The sequence below is a fragment of the Amblyomma americanum genome, chromosome 4 (assembly GCF_052857255.1).
Source record: "Amblyomma americanum isolate KBUSLIRL-KWMA chromosome 4, ASM5285725v1, whole genome shotgun sequence".
In the NCBI taxonomy this organism is placed as follows: domain Eukaryota; kingdom Metazoa; phylum Arthropoda; class Arachnida; order Ixodida; family Ixodidae; genus Amblyomma; species Amblyomma americanum.
The window spans coordinates 134,283,552-134,300,252 of NC_135500.1; the positions used below are offsets into that span (position 1 = coordinate 134,283,552).

At 46.1% G+C, this 16,701-nt stretch overlaps 1 protein-coding gene across 2 annotated transcripts in view; it reads left to right on the forward strand.

Moving 5' to 3' along the window:
- Window positions 1-15,734, forward strand: part of LOC144128367 (solute carrier organic anion transporter family member 4A1-like) — a 299,000-nt gene extending 283,266 nt beyond the window's left edge. For both annotated transcript variants that reach the window (XM_077661727.1, XM_077661726.1), the window contains 8 exons: window positions 304-425; window positions 1,142-1,312; window positions 2,121-2,210; window positions 3,943-4,138; window positions 4,678-4,825; window positions 7,391-7,596; window positions 9,555-9,619; window positions 15,339-15,734. In XM_077661727.1, the coding sequence (XP_077517853.1) occupies window positions 304-425; window positions 1,142-1,312; window positions 2,121-2,210; window positions 3,943-4,138; window positions 4,678-4,825; window positions 7,391-7,596; window positions 9,555-9,619; window positions 15,339-15,637 (1,297 nt within the window). In that variant the 3' untranslated portion in view covers window positions 15,638-15,734. The remainder of the gene's footprint in view (window positions 1-303; window positions 426-1,141; window positions 1,313-2,120; window positions 2,211-3,942; window positions 4,139-4,677; window positions 4,826-7,390; window positions 7,597-9,554; window positions 9,620-15,338) is intronic.
- The last annotated feature ends 967 nt before the right edge of the window (window positions 15,735-16,701 follow it).

Sequence of the window (16,701 nt, forward strand, 5' to 3'; positions counted from 1 at the left end):
ATGGCGCGCGGAACGGTTTTGTGCCGCTATTTGTGACCAAGGGAAGAGGGTGAACGGAGGGGGAAAGCATGGCCAACAACCCCGATACACTTCTTGGGTTAAGTATTTTTGTGCTGCGCTGAGGCCGCTTGTTCTCAGGTATTTTTTACGCAGTTATTCCCGCACCACAACTGGCATCCCGAAGCTTCTCCTTGTTTGCGCCTAAACGTAGTCCTTTCGACAACAAAGTTCACATCTAAGCAGCTGGCCTGGACTTACGAAACTTTAGTGACTAGACATAACCTGCTGCTCTCCTCACTGCAGCCTCGGCTTGACATCCAAAAGCCCCGCCTGGGTTGGTGCCTGGTGGATGGGCTTCCTGGTGTCAGCAATCATGGCATTCACTCTCGGCCTGCTCACCGCCTGCTTCCCGAAGCACCTGCCCGGTATGCGTGCCAGCCATTGGCGTCGGTATATTCGTTAACGTCCATGAAAGGGACGCTAAAAAACTCGGCCGATAGTTTCACTGAATTCTCTGGACATTCTCAATTTTAGCGAAAGCTAAAAGCACAGCCTGGCATGTGGGACAACCCCTCTGCGTGATCTTTCCTCGTGCGTCTTGCTCGACCCGCCGCAGTCGAACAATTTTGTGTAGGAATCTATCAACGATTGTTTACGAGACAACAGGCTCAAGTATTAGAGTACGACCGGCCGTTCCAGGAATGGGAAAACAACGCCGATCGCTCAGTGACCTTTTATCCCAATCACTGGTAGCCGCAGAGTGATGAAATTGCGCCCGTGTGCTGTGCGATGTCAGTGCACGTTAAAGATCCCCAGGTGGTCGAAATTATTCCGGAGCCCTCCACTACGGCCCCTCTTCCTTTCTTTCTTCTTTCATTCCCTCCTTTATCCCTTCCCTTACGGGGCGGTTCAGGTGTCCAAGGATATATAAGACAGATACTGCGCCATTTCCTTCCTCCTTCCCCAAAAACTAATTATTATTATTATTATGAATGTAGACGCACATTTCTGCATTTCTCTGATCTAGCCCTGTTCTGACGTCTGCTTTTGTGTTGCGAGAATAACAACAGGGTGTTGCAGGGTGTAAAACTGTAGTCAGTGAGAAAAAGAACACCCATCATTCTTTTTTTTTTTTTGGCAGGCTACGAGGAACTGTGCGCCGAGAAGAAAGCGGACACCTCCATGTTTTCGATAGTGAGCATGCTGGCCACGAGCGACTTCGGTCGCCGCCTCACCGACTTGCCCAAGGCCATCCGGCGGCTGCTCACAAACGTTCCATTCATGCTGCTCTGCTTCGCCATGTCCTTCAACCGTGAGTGCTCCTATCCTCAACGTGTGCCAACGTCACAGCCCGCGCATTCATGGGTCCCCCAAGCTGTGCTTTTCTCGCTCAGACCACATTGCGCTCTGTGAAACTTTCATTCCGTCTGGCCGCCGATTGGAGGCATCACACCGGCACGAACTGCCTAGAATTCTATTCTTGTGACATGTTCGTCTCTTCCTATAATAAACGCCTGTACTGTGCTTACGAAGAACACGAATGCGAATGATTAAGGAGTGGTGTGCGCTACCACACTGATATTACATCACTGCCAATAAAATGAAGTCACGCATAACTAGTTTGAAAAGGGGTTGTGTAGCGGCACCAACTTCACGTTGGCGCCGCTACACAAGATTAGAATAAAAACAGCAAAATAATGACCGCTACTCATGACACCTACAAGCACAGCCTTGTATTTTCCTTCAAACGGCTGAATGCTGAAACAGCCTTCCAACACTCTCTGTACTCAGCGAAAAATATGAATGCCAAAAAAGATTCCCAATCAGTGCTTGCTGTTTTCCTTGATTTTCAGTACTGCCACCAATTCTGTTTGGAACGTTTCTGTACTGAGCAACTATATTCGTATCTTAATAAAAGGTATTAAGTTTGCACACATGATTCGAAGCTTCAATGAATGCCCTAAGAACAAATAAACACATGATTGAAAACCTGCTTGAATGCACCTTTGAGTAGACCAGTGTGTTAGCCATTCTAATCTCGCCTTCAGAAATGCATAAGTGAGACGTTTATTGCTCAGCAAGGCTCTTAATTTATCCATGACTTTACGCCACCTGTGCAGAGATGTTCGCCATAGGCATCACGTCCATGCTGACGAAGTTCTTCCAGTCGCAGTTGGGAATGCCGTCCGCCAGGTCAGCCTACCTTACCGGTGAGCTCCTTACAGTTGGGGACTTCCGCTCTATTGATTCACAAATAGCTTAGCATTGCGCAGTACAAAACACATCTGAAGTCACACCCTAGCGCAGCTACTCTGTTAAAGATGCGGTTTTTGCTGTTCGTGAACCCACGTGGCTGCGTTCGGGATCAAGCGCTAATTTTTAAACGAGTACCTGCGTTAATAATTCACTTGATATGACACGCAGAGCATTCTTCGAGTACTCTAGCCAAACCTGCTCACATCTGCACGGCGCCTCTTGACTGTTCTTTTGTCTACTTGTAATGTTAACCTTTACACAAATATGACTATGTTGTGAAAAGTACTCAGGCTAATCATAGACACTGCTTATAACACGGGAAGGTAAAATTTAATAAAACCGAAAATAAATCTTAATGTTGTGCGAACGCCAGATAACGGCCTAAATAGCAGCGCCGGCTATTCGGACACGCTATGGTAACGATCAGAAAAGGAGCTCAACCGAACTCCAGGCAACCGAAATAGACGCTCAAGTTGCAGATATCTTAATTTCTTGCGTTTTAATCTCCATAAAGATGCAAGAAAGCTTCCAGTAAAATTACTGCTGCGAGAATCGTGCTGGCCCGAACTTTGACTGCCCCGTTTCATTAGGTGGTCTTCTGGACATGTACATGACAGCTTGATGAAAATTACCAGCTAGTGAAGATTCTGCGCATGGCGGCGAAATTTAGATATAGAGGCTGGAACGTTAATATTATATGGTGGCGGAGAAACGTACAAAGTTTCATCCAAGATATTCTAACCGCGTGTAAACAGCGATACTAAAATTTAGCTGAAACATGTTCCTGTACCCAAAGCACCTGAAGTATGAGGAAACCCTACGTAATATTAAGAGAATAATTTTGAAAGCCGTGCATTCCCTAAGCCACATCGAACAAGACTGCTTCAGTATGATTCTATCAGAATGCACCCACTTCAAAATCTGCACAGTGCAAAAAGGTCTGTCAAATGAAGCGCCACTAGCGACTTCAATAAAACCATTTCATTCGTGAGCCTTGGCAATCCTTATATGGTTCCTCACTGTCCGAATATGTTTATATTATCGCTCACAGAATTCGCAGAATATTGGGTCGCGCACATGCGTCGCTGAGGCTTGAAACTTTGTCCACATAAATTATTTCCTGACGAGAAAAGCATATTCGCATTGTTTTACTGCACGATTTGGATGAGCACTCCAGACGAAGATGAAGCGAAGAAACTCGCAGAGTGGGAACGAGTGTGTAACGCAAATGTTTGAGCATTGCCTGTGGTGCATCAGCAAAGAAGCCGGGCGTCGAGCCGGGCAACGTTTGCGCCCACCATTGTCCGGCGGTTGACTGCGAATAAAACATCTCCCGCAGCCTAGACGGACGCCCAACCCAATAGGCCACCCACCGCCTACCACTGTCTTCCTTCTTCGTCCTCTCCCCCTCTCCCCCCCCCCAAAAAAGGGGGTTTACCTCTTTCCAATGGCCACCTGTCAACCGGGGCAGGTGCAGTTGGCTCTGAGGACGCAGACATCCTCTGCAACGACAACGATGGCGCATAACTGAGCACAGTCCGCTCGAAGATATAACGTAGGATTGATTGAACGTAGGATATGTATAGCATAAGACATGCGACATCATATTTCAAAAATAGCTTCACCTGGAGCAGTTTCTGAAAATAGGAAGCAGCTTGACATTCACTGACGGAGATCGATGTGCAGGACCTATCGTGCTCGTGGGTGGTGGCTTCGGAGCCGTAATTGGAGGCGCCCTGGTGAGCCGCTGGAACCTGGACTACGCGGGCATGATGCGACTGTGCATGTACAACAGCTGTTTTTCCTGGTTCGGCGTGCTCACCTACCTGGTCAACTGCCAAGAGAACACCTATGCCACACCAGAAGGATTCGTCGGAGCCCCGTAAGTGCTGGCATGTCTCTTCTTTAAGTCGGACATTCAGTGTCGTTAATACCTAATTATTCAAGGTACCTTCGCAACATTCACATTGCGCGTTATTTAATAAAGGGTAGCACTTGATATGCCGCATACTTTGTACTCCTGATAGCATTTGTTGAGGTGACCTTCAGCAAAGAATCATTGACTTCCTGCGTCCGAGAGGTGGGCGCATGTTTTCTCGTTTATCTTGCTGCTGAAGGAGCAGGCGAATGAGCAGCATGTCTCTTTCGAACAGGAAATATAAACTCTAAATGGTTCACTTTATTGAGCGGCAGTAATCGTGCTTGTTGACGGCAGTAAATAAAGTGCAAAAGCGGAAGAAAAGAGAGTTGAAGTGATAAGTAGTTTGCGCCAATGACCTCCGAGCGATAGAACTTAGGATCAAACGTGCGGTAATCATCTTCCCTAAACATGGTCCAAACAGGACATCTTTCTTGCTTTGATCATGTAGAGATGTCTTTTCGTCGGGAAGTTAAAAAGCCCTCTCAATTGGCGATCTGCAGGAGGCCCACCACTTTCGATTTCCAGTGCAACAGCGACTGCAACTGCACGTCGAGTATTCTTAACCCGATCTGCGGTGCTGACGGCGTAGTTTACCTCTCGCCATGCCTGGCGGGCTGCCGCAGAGAGGTCCAAGTAGAGAACGTCAAGGTAAACATGCGGGAGCCTTATCTGTCTTCTCCATGTTAATGCAAATCAAATATACCTTGAGACTAGAGTTGACAATATATTTTATGCATACAGAGAAATATCAGTGGAAATCATAAAAATAATTTTATATTGGCAGTAATACCCGCACGACTAAGCCTAAATGATTTTTATAACATGTAGTGAGAGGCACCACGATTACGCCTCATAAATGAGATTCAGAAACACACTCCTCCCGCCCAACACATCTGTGATATGCGTAAAACAAACAATGGACAGATGGTAGCGTCGTGCAGCGCGAGTGATACTTGCGGAGGCAGTGTGGGCGAAAGGTGGCATCGATGTGAGCTCTCATTTAAGATGTGTTATGCCCTACTCGTTGAAAAGAAAACCGCCACTGCTGCGCTGCGGTTACAAGGTATCAAATTGCCTCAGCTATGCTGACATCTATTACGAACTTGTTCAATGTTACTAGACAGCACGCACAGTATACACCGGTAAAAAAATGCGGATCATATATTTGACTCCCACTTCTTCTGTAAACTCTTAATCTTGCCTAACTTAGCTCGCGCCTAGCGCAGAAGTGCAAACTCGGAATTTACTTCAGGACTTATCAATTAGAGGAGATCAGCAGGCAGATGCAAAAGGCGAATACAAACTATTTACTAGGCAGGCTTTTGGCCGCAAGAAAAAAAATGTCTTTCAGCTGCTCTTCTCCGTTAAAAACATATTATAGAGCCCGGCCCCATGTACGTTTATGCCGCCAATCACCATGAGTTACTGCCTCCAGTGTTGCCTCCAGAAGTGGGAACGGCATTTTCTTTTCTTTTAAATAGTCTTTCAAAAACGGTTCTTCAGTCACGCCATATGATGCTTATATTCTGTGGTCACTTAATCAAGATCTATGACAGCCTTTGTACAGCCAGCTAGGCTAAAAGGCTTTCGTCTCCAGGTACAGACAACCAATAACGTTTACATATGTGGCAGAGGGCTCGTGGACGGTGGCGATTTCAAACGCAGAAGCTAACAATATGCCGTTGTGGAAGCTGTTACCGTCGACAGCTATAGCAGTGCAGCAGAAAACACATGGTCGAAGATATATTTCTAGAAGGGCGTTGTTCTGACTTCTACCTCAGCCGACCACACAGGTTTTGAAGCCGACGGCTCATCTGGTAACTTCTCAGTGTGGTCATTTAGCTCCTTTCAAATACAAGTCATTAGCCGACCTGGTAAATGAAAAATCTGGGGAAAAGAGTATTTCTTTCCTCGCAGTTCCGAAAGTAAATTCTTGGGTGCATCTATGCTAGTATACCACTTTTTCCCGCGTGATATATATTTTTCGCCTGAAATAAGGGTTTGATTACAACGCAGCCAGCAATCCAACCTCCTTTTGTTGAGTTAATGCTCTTTTTTCAATTCTCAGCACAATTATATGATTCTAACATTTAACATTTCTCTTCTTTCAACGTAAATTGAAAATAACCTGTGCCGATCTTCGAGTTTTTATTCTTCATGTAGTTTCTTGTCGGTTCCATAGCGTCGCCCTGGAGTACGAACCTAAAAATGTATTGGCAGGACTGGAGGCGCTATGTGAACTTATAGATGTTGTCCAAACATTCAACGACAATAATCTAGCAAGAGCCATGGCTCCAGAGGCCTGTGGGCTAAGTCTATGCAGTAACACAATCGTCTGACTCAGACAGATTATCCAGACATGAGTGAGTACATTGCTGACCGATTAACTCACCAAGCCAGAAAACAAGCTAAGCTAAACGAGTGGCAAACGAGTTCAAACCTGAGTGCATCGCAAAATTTTATTGTGAGACTCTTTGAACTCTAAATTCAGCTGTCTAAAATCAAAATCTTACTTCACGCTGGTGTCATTATTACATCAAGACAACAATAAAATAGACCCGTTTTTGTTTCATTGTACTCTACGTAAGCTTGCGGAAATATACTGAACGCAAATTCAGCGCACGCAGTCTGTTGATGTTATTTTCTGTAAAAGATAATAACACTAAGCACCGCCTTGAATGCACACTGCATAAAAGCTTCCAACAAAACACTGTTTTCTTACTGTGCTGAATACTTGTTGGGTTGTAACGTAGTTAAACCAGGTCCGATTCCGAGTCGAGTCACTGTTAGTTTTATTTATTCACTTACTTTTTATTTACTCATTTATTTATTTCTTCATTTATTTATTTATTTATTTATTTATTTAATTATTCATTCATTCATTCAAGGCTACACCGACGATTCGGCTTTTGCCGCGTTGGTCGTGAAGTAGAGCTTTCGCTCTATAAATACTCAACAAAATGACAATGAGGTGAGGTAGGCGGGATCGCGCTTGGTTCGCCAGAACGCAGAGCAGAAAATACACTGGTGGAATACTGCGTACCCGGTCCCCTTGACAGACAATACTGACCACACTGCCGCAGTAGATATTACAGCAAAAGGCTGACGCGCAACCCTGGAGAAAAAATTTTCAGCGGACAAATTTTCAAATTTCCGATTCCAACAAAAACGAGGCATCAAACAGCAGCAGCCTTGCCTCTTGTTCTACCGCAGATGTACAGCGACTGCTCGTGCGTGAACGGCACGCTGAGCGAGGTGCCGGGCGTGAGCAGCGAGCAGGTCCTCCTGGAGGCCGTGCAGGCGACCCGGTCTCGCTGCAGCGTCGACTGCGCGCTGCTCTTCCCGTACCTGGTCGGCGTCTTCCTGTCGCTCAGCTCGGCCTTCCTCAACGCGGCACCTGCCACCGCGGCCGCCATGAGGTGCGCTCTCTCCCGAAGCTGTGTGGCAGCTTCGGCCGGCGTGACCCGAAACACTTCAAGCACTGTCTTCTGTTCAGGAACTAGCAGTAGTGAAATGAAACTGCATAGAACCGATGGCGACTTCATTAATACGAGTCAAACGTTATTGTAGTTGAAGGAACTCGGTGACTGTTCCACACCCCCTAAGCCATCTTAACCTGACCTAAAGAAAAGGCAGAAAACGAAATGACGGTTGACTTTAGTGGTTAGGTCAAATACGGGTTATGTGCGCAATGAGTTCGTTTTCATATGGTTCTGTTAATCTAATCCACTGTTTCATTTCATTTCATTTCATTTATTTACCCTCAGGGCCGTTAGGCGTTACAGAGGGGAGTGGGAAATCATATACGTACAAAAAACAAAAACAGCAGCTAAAAAATTTTAATATAGTTACAGCATACACTGATTTAAGATTAGTAACAGCACTAGCAAAAGGCAGCATTACACAAAACAAACCACAAAAGTAAACAGCAGCAAATAAAATAAAACATAGATATAGACAGAGACTTATATAAAATTAGTAACAGAGTTTCGAAAGGCAACAGTATCGGTAATTTCAACAATATCGTGGGGAAGGTGATTCCAGCTGACACAAGTTCTGGGTATGAATGAATCATGAAAAATCCTCGTGCGACAAGGAGGGATGAATTTTTTTTCAGATAGTGATAATGCGTTAATTTCCATAAAAGCGGAATTGGGCATTCTTGACCGTACATTCATGCATCACCGGGAGTCCTCATACGCCTCCTGGTTCAGTGGTTGAGAGGTGAAGCGATGTGCTACTGCCCTGATATGGCAGGTGCTGCCACTAATGGGGCTTGTGAGACTCAGGTTGTTCTTCCCGAAGAACCTCTCACGACCAAACATTAATTTAACTGCCATCTACCATGGCAGGCAGCTTTCGCATAACCAAGTGGGCAGCCTAACACAAAGCAGGCTTCAGACGAAAAAACACACAGCATCTAAATGCCGGAAATGGCCACACTAAGAATAAGCGTACTAAAAAATCAAGGCAGCATGCCCTTCAGACAACTATGTCGCAAATGATGATGAAAAGGTCATGTGGACTTGAAAAATGTTCGTCCCAGTACATATGTGCTGCCACATTTGTCAAACCAAAGCTGCTGCCGCGCCGTCTGCTCACCCTTGTTTTTTCTGGGGACTTTTTTCTTGGATTGAACTTTGTTCTGAACCAATGAGCCAGGATACTTTGTTACCTTGGTTCTATGGCATGTTCATGCCCACTCTGCTTGCACGTGTTGTAGGCTGTTAGTAACAGACCCAAGTACGTATGGACCGCCAGTCATACGGTGCCGCAGACGAAGGCTGAATTACTTTGGGAAGGCCAGCCGGCTGAGCCGTAATCTTAAGGGAGGTTATCATTTGTCTCCCGGCGCTCTTCACCTTCCTTTCAAAATTATTTTTTGTCATCGGGGATCTGTTCGTATCTTAGTTCCCTCGCTACGCAGTGCGTACCGTGGCTCTTCCCCTGGACTTCGAGTTCCTTGTATTCCACTTTTTAAATTTGCATGAAAGTTCAAGTCCCGTTATGTTGCAGCCAAAGTCACCACTGCAATTAATATAATGACAGTCATTATTGTTTATAGTTTCTGGGATAGATTTGGCGTGCGTTCTTAGAGATATCTGTGTACGTGTGAGGAAGAAGCAGGCACTTAGCAGTAAGCCTGTGTGGCCACCTATAGAAAGTTGGGCCACGTACTTACACTGCAATAAGCAAGTGGCCGAAAATCTCCCGCAAAAATTTTAATTCAGCCGGTTCACTTTCTTTGTATCAGCCGTATGATTGCGATTGTTCATTTTTTTGCTTTTTGTTTGTTTGTTTGTTTGTTTTTGTTCGTTTTCTTTGTTTGTTTTTTACGTGTACAAGCTCCGTCGGAACGTGTGCTTACTCACCGCAGGTGCGTCAAGCCCGCAGAGCGGTCCCTGGCACTTGGAATCAACACAATCATCATTCGCCTGCTGGGTAAGTGTCTGCAGCTGTGTCAGCACTTTTGCAACTTTAGCTATTTGAGTGTAATTCCGGCGAAAATTGGCCTATCTCTTTTGTAACGGGGAAATAGAAAAAATCATTTTCGATGAGGACCGAATCAGTATGGTTTTCAAAGGGGTAAATCCACTGAATCTGCGTTACTTGAAATACGTGATAAAATTGTTGCCAATATAGAAAACCAACAATACACAATAGGCTTATTTTAGACTTTAATAAAGCATTTGATTCAATTAAACAGGACATACTTTTTCCAAATTACCCTTTTATGGAATTAGAGGCATTGCTTTAGACTTATTGCGTAGCTATCTATCACACCGCTCCCAATTTGTGGAAATCAACAGCATAAAATCAGATTTAGCAGACATTAGGTACGGCGTTCCGCAGGGTTCTATTATAGGTCCTACGATTTTCCTGCTTTATATCAATGATATCGTGGCAATACCAGAAACACCCGATATTGTGTTATATGCCGATGATACAAACGTTTTTTTCTCCTCTGATAACATCTCTACTCTAATTCCTCTTATTAACAACTGGTTAGATTCCCATTCAGCATGGTTATCGGCTAATCACTTGAGCCTAAATGTTAAAAAAACAAAGTATATTTTTTTTACTCCTATTAATAAGCCAGTTATTCTCGCATCTTCTTTAATATTTCAATCTCAACCCCTTGAAAGGGTTTCCCAGTACAAGTTCTTGGGTGTATTCTTCCATGAAAATCTACGGTGGACGCATCACGTAAGTCACATTAAACGTAGCATAGCACAATTAATTGGTATGCTCAATAAGCATCGCACGCTGTTACCTTTAAAACTTAAACGTCAGTTATACTTTTCTACTATTCATTCTAGATTACACTATTGTCTACTTATCTGGGGCGTCACTTCTACGGCTAACTTGGAAACTCTATTCCGAATGCAGAAAAAGTGTCTTCGTATTATTCATAACCTCTCGATGTACGAACATACCTCTGAGTACTTTCACCAGGACAATATTTTGAGTGTCACTAATCTATATAAACAAAAGTTATCCGAAAAAGCATTTTTAGAATTCATAAGTAATCGTGATAACTTTTTTTCTATATATACTAATACCACAACTAACTACACCTTAAGAGCTAGAAACTTTATTAAGGTTAAAACTAGAACAAACTACGGCAATCAGCTTTTACAGTGGCAGATTCCTAATTTACTTAATAGTGAGCATGCTTTAGTTGATATCATGCAAGATTCCTCAACCATTTCAATATTCAAAAAGTAATCAAAACTATATTTTTCCAACAATTGACTTTTGGCCTTTCTGTATCTTTATTTCTTCATTTGCATTATTTGTACCTATTAAGTTGCATTGACTTATTGTATGTATAATTGTGTCTATTGTATATATTGTCAAGGCGTTTATTTGAAGCACAGGTCGGTTGGTCTTGGTTGACCGGCGACACGACGGGCACACTCACAGGCGTCGTTCGAAAAACCCAGCTGCACTTCGTCTGCTTCTTCGTTGTCCCGCTTGAACTCGTCCGCTTCTTCGCTGCGCTGCGCCTGTCGGTCCCATTACAATTACTCTCCCTCCAAAAAAGGAGCCATCCTGGCGACTTACGGAGAGGAGAGGATGGGCGGGTCATAGTAAGGCTTGAGGCGCTCAACGTGCACAGTTTCGCGCCCCCGGCGACGGTGGTCCGAAGAGGGAACGAGCGGCTCAACGATATAACTCACCGGAGAAGTTTGGTGGACAACCCGGTAAGGTCCGTGAAAGCGAGACAGTAGTTTCGTGGCGAGGCCGGGAGTGGAGGAAGGCACCCAGAGCCAAACGAGGGCGCCAGATGGGTATGACGCTGGAGGGTCCGGGGAATCCCGACGGTGCTTCTGATCCCATTGTTGCTGTGTGGTGAAAGAACGGGCAAGTTGCCGGCATTCTTCGGCATACAGGTGAGCTTCGGAGAGTAAGGAGGTCTCGGAAGGGTCAGGGTGATAAGGAAGGATGGTGTCCATGGTGGATGTAGGCTCCCGGCCATATAAGACGAAGAAAGGAGAAAACCCTGTTGTTGTCTGAGTAGCTGTGTTATACGCGTACGTGACGAACGGGAGCACTTGATCCCAGTTGGAGTGGGCGGTGTCAACGTATATGGCGAGCATGTCACTCAGAGTGCGGTTGAACCGCTCAGTCATGCCGTTGGTCTGGGGGTCATAGGCGCTGGTGTAGCGATGAACGATTTGGCATTGCTTGAGCAGGGCCTCGATGGCGACCGAGAGAAAAACACGGCCGCGGTCACTTAGAAGTTCTTTCGGGGCGCCGTGACGAAGAACAAGACTGTGTAGAATGAAGTGAGCGACATCGTTTGCGGTAGCAGATTTGAGAGCCGACGTTTCGACGTAACGGGTGAGATGGTCAACGGCAACGATGATCCACCGATTATTAGCCGAAGTAGTTGGAAGCGGGCTATAAAGATCAATGCCGACGCGGTCAAAGGGACGGCCAGGGCAAGGTAACGGCTGCAAAGGAGGGGCGGCGGAGTGGGGAGGTCACTTGCGACGTTGGCAGGCGGTGCATGACCGAATGTGCTGACGTATGCAGCGGTACATACCTGCAAAAAAGACGAACTGCGCAACAAGAACACGGACGAAAGGGAGGCAGACACACACTAACGCAGACTTACAACTTTACTAAAGGAAGGAATACAAGGCAAATATATATAGCGATCCCAACGCACTTCAAATCTGATCAATATGGCACGTGACAATCTGCCCAGGCGATAAACAGACCACACAAGAACCAACGCTTACAAGCTAATCTTATACCGGGCCGGCCCTTTCTATGAAAACAAAAAGCAAAGGAACGCTTAGCGACAGTGCACTCTTGAGAATTACGCGTTCTCCAAAGTAAGAAAATTCAAAACAAAACCACACCACTGTAGCCATCTGATACCACTGAAGCTCGAACCGCTTACAAGCGCAGGTGCTGACACCAAAACCAAGAGACGAAGCACACCCCCTTTTGAAAGCAAACAAAACGGGAAACAAGAACAACCACATCGGTTATCGTCAAAATCAAAAAAACAGTGAAAAAAAGGCACCAGGTCAAAAGGGTAAAAAACACCAAGTATCAGCTCAAGAAGCTACGTCACAAAAACAGTGAAAATAGGCACCAAGTCATTTAAAAAACAAAAAGATGAAAGACGGGACAACAGTTTAAGACAACAACGGTTTTAAAAAAGGGGGAGGGGTGAATGAAATCCGAAGCGTAGGAAAACATCTCAAACCATGACAGAACCGAAACAAAACTGAGATCGCTAATCAAATGAACAACGAAAGCATCAAACGCAATCAGGAGGCACTGCTCAATCACCAGGGCACAAACAGGCCACTAGGCTACACATGCCCCCGCAAAAACGAAAATTCTTTGGATGATAAGGAAATGGAAGCCTTGCTAATACAGTTGTCCGTGGTGCCGATGTAAAAAGTTTCGACGACGAGACGCTCCCATTTGTCATTCAATCTGGCCAGAAATTCCGTCTTTTCAAACCATGGTACACAGTCCCGTTGCTTCATTTTTGGACTGTGTACCATGGTTTGAAAAGACGGAAAAGACGGACCGTTGTTGTCTTAAACTGTTGTCCCGTCTTTCATCTTTTTGTTTTTTAAATGACTTGGTGCCTATTTTCACTGTTTTTGTGACGTAGCTTCTTGAGCTGATACTTGGTGTTTTTTACCCTTTTGACCTGGTGCCTTTTTTTCACTGTTTTTTTGATTTTGACGATAACCGATGTGGTTGTTCTTGTTTCCCGTTTTGTTTGCTTTCAAAAGGGGGTGTGCTTCGTCTCTTGGTTTTGGTGTCAGCACCTGCGCTTGTAAGCGGTTCGAGCTTCAGTGGTATCAGATGGCTACAGTGGTGTGGTTTTGTTTTGAATTTTCTTACTTTGGAGAACGCGTAATTCTCAAGAGTGCACTGTCGCTAAGCGTTCCTTTGCTTTTTGTTTTCATAGAAAGGGCCGGCCCGGTATAAGATTAGCTTGTAAGCGTTGGTTCTTGTGTGGTCTGTTTATCGCCTGGGCAGATTGTCACGTGCCATATTGATCAGATTTGAAGTGCGTTGGGATCGCTATATATATTTGCCTTGTATTCCTTCCTTTAGTAAAGTTGTAAGTCTGCGTTAGTGTGTGTCTGCCTCCCTTTCGTCCGTGTTCTTGTTGCGCAGTTCGTCTTTTTTGCATTATGATCAACCAACTAGCCCGACAAGTCCTGTTGGTACATACCTCGCCAGTAGAATCGCTGACGAAGGCGAGCATATGTTTTCAGTACACCGGCGTGGCCGCATTGTGGAGCGGCGTGAAAAGAGGCACAGATTGTAGCACGGAGGTGTCGAGGGATGACCAACAGCCACTTCCGGCCGTCGGGGAGGTAATTGCGGCAGTATAAGAGGCCATCACGAACGGCGAAGTGGTGGGCTTGGCGGCGAAGGGTCCGGGTCGAATGATGCGGCGAGGGAGTGTTCAGGAAGTTTAGCAGCGAGGTGATCCAAGGATCCTTCAGTTGTTCGGAGAGCATATCAGGGATGTTGAACGAAGAGAATTCGTAGGCACAGACGAGGGCAGAGGTTGACTCGCAGGGGAGTGGTGAACGAGAAAGGGCGTCGGCGTCCGAGTGCTTGCGGCCGGAGTGATAAATGACGTGTATATCAAACTCCTGGAGACGTAAAGCCCAGCGGGTGAGTCAGCCAGAAGGATCTTTGAGGGAGGATAGCCAGCATAGGGCGTGGTGGTCTGTGACGACATAGAAGGGCCGGCCGTAAATGTAAGGGCGGAACTTGGCAATTGCCCAAATGATGGCGAGACGTTCTTTTTCTGTGACAGAATAGTTTGATTCCGCCTTGGTGAGGGCGCGGCTGGCGTAAGCGACGACGTATTCCGGATACCCATTTGTTGTCGAGAAAGCATCTTTAACAGAGCCGCTCATTCCCCTGTCCCCCTCACCCCCCCCCTCCCCCACCTTGACAGCTTCAACTGTAAACCAGTCGTTCCTCAGATAGGTACTGCGGAACGATGCTGCGGACGGATTTCTAATTCTGTACGAATCAGACAAATATATCGTCCAAACTTCGTATTGAAAAAGGAAGTCGGTGGTATGTCATGCATGCTTGAAATTTAATTGCGAATAAGCTAGTGGTATAAAGGAGCGAAATATTTTACGGTGCATTTTAAGCATTTTAACTGTCAGTATTAACACAAAAGAACAGGCTTACCTGTGCTCAGGCTACGCACATACACTGCACGCACCGCCCTTGATGCAGGACAGAATACATTAGCGAATGAGCGACGCCGGGTATGCGCGGCGATTGCAAAGCAACAGGCAAAGAGTAGGAGAAAACTGGAACCGGAAGAACCTGACAAAAGAATTCCCTTCAATCTTTGCGTTGACTTCGGAAACGCTCCTCATCCTCTGGCCTACGCAACGTAGGAGAAACAAGTTTTTCTTTTCTGAGCACTTACGTCTCGCAAACGTTTACCGTTGATTGCTCATATTTTCAATGACACCGTGAAAGGCGCGCTTGGTTGCGGAAACTATATGTAAGGCATGACAGAACCCTTCGATGGCATTCGCAATGGCCTCCTTCCGTTCATGCATACGGCATTTAAACCATCTTCTAGACCGACTCGTAAGCGGAGCGTAACCCCTCTATGCCTCATCCGCGACAGGATCCATTCCGGCGCCGGTGATATTGGGCGGCATCGTGGACCAGACATGCCTGATGTGGCACCGGACCTGCGGCTCGAGTGGCAACTGCATCGCCTACCAGAACGAGGGCATGGCGCGGGGGATGTTCTACGCTCTGGCCGTGATGCTTGCGGCGAGCATGGTCCTCTTCTACTCGTCGCTCATCGTCTACCGCCGGAACGCCCGCAAGCGTGCCGAAAGGAAGAGGAATGCTAAACTTGCCAGCAAAGTGACCTCGCTGTCAGCGATGTCACGTTCCCACTCGGTGCCGCAGCCCTAATATCTCCACCACCTCCGACCGTCTTCTCTCCTGAGTCGTGTGTCATGTCGAAGTAGCGGAACGTCTGCTTTAAGCCACACGGGCAACAGGGCGACATGTGGAATCCGCCACGTCGGGGTTTGACGCGTGATTTGATATGGGGGCGCATTGTGCTTAAAAGCAGATTTAAGTGAGAAAATATCAAATGTTTCTGCTAGAGCCAACCCGCCTCACTACCTTTGTTTTGTGAGGACACTAAAAGAGCTTACAGAATGTGCTGCATACTTCGGCGATGGCAGCATATCTGTGGGCTACGCATCAATCACCCTTCTATTGCTAATGAGAAGAAAGATAATGCTCAGGTGGTGCAGCCTTCTTCTCCAGCACCTGAGGCCTTGCGTGAGCGGTGACAGACTTCCGGGATGGCAGGAATATGAAATGTAATTATTGATGTATTCACTGTAAAATAAGTGATAGAGGCACTGGACTGTGGGGCAAATTAATCTGACTCTCGAATGTTTGAAGACTTCCAAGTCTCAACTGATATGGCCTTTATTTTTTTAGATGCGCTATGCTGCACGGTTTGTAAGCAATGTACTATCATGGGCAATATGAGCAGGAACACAGGAGCGCGTGGCAGATAGCCTCGAACCCTCCTTGTGGCGATGCACGGTGGCCGGTTTTCGCAACATTGTGGAAAGGGATGTGCTGCGTGGCCAGCTTCTGCAAAAAGGAATAGCGTAACCTCCTTTCCACTTTGTTTCTGATAGCGGCCGCCAGGTATCGCTACATGTAGGGTTCACGGCCCCTATGGCTAGCATTTCCGGATATTAGGGGAGCCTACGACAACGTTATTGAAGAGTATTTGTGGGACATACTGGGCACATTGGATGGGGAAGATGGAGTAATGAATCTTTTAAAATATAGATATAAAGGTAACAGGGTGCTTATGAATTGGGGAAACAAAAGTGTGAGGGCATATAGAGATACAGCGAGGGCTTAGGCAAGGATGTCCTCTGTCCCCTTTGTTGTTCATGTTGTACCTGCAAGGGTTGGAGACCAAGCTAGAGAGGAGCGAACTAGGC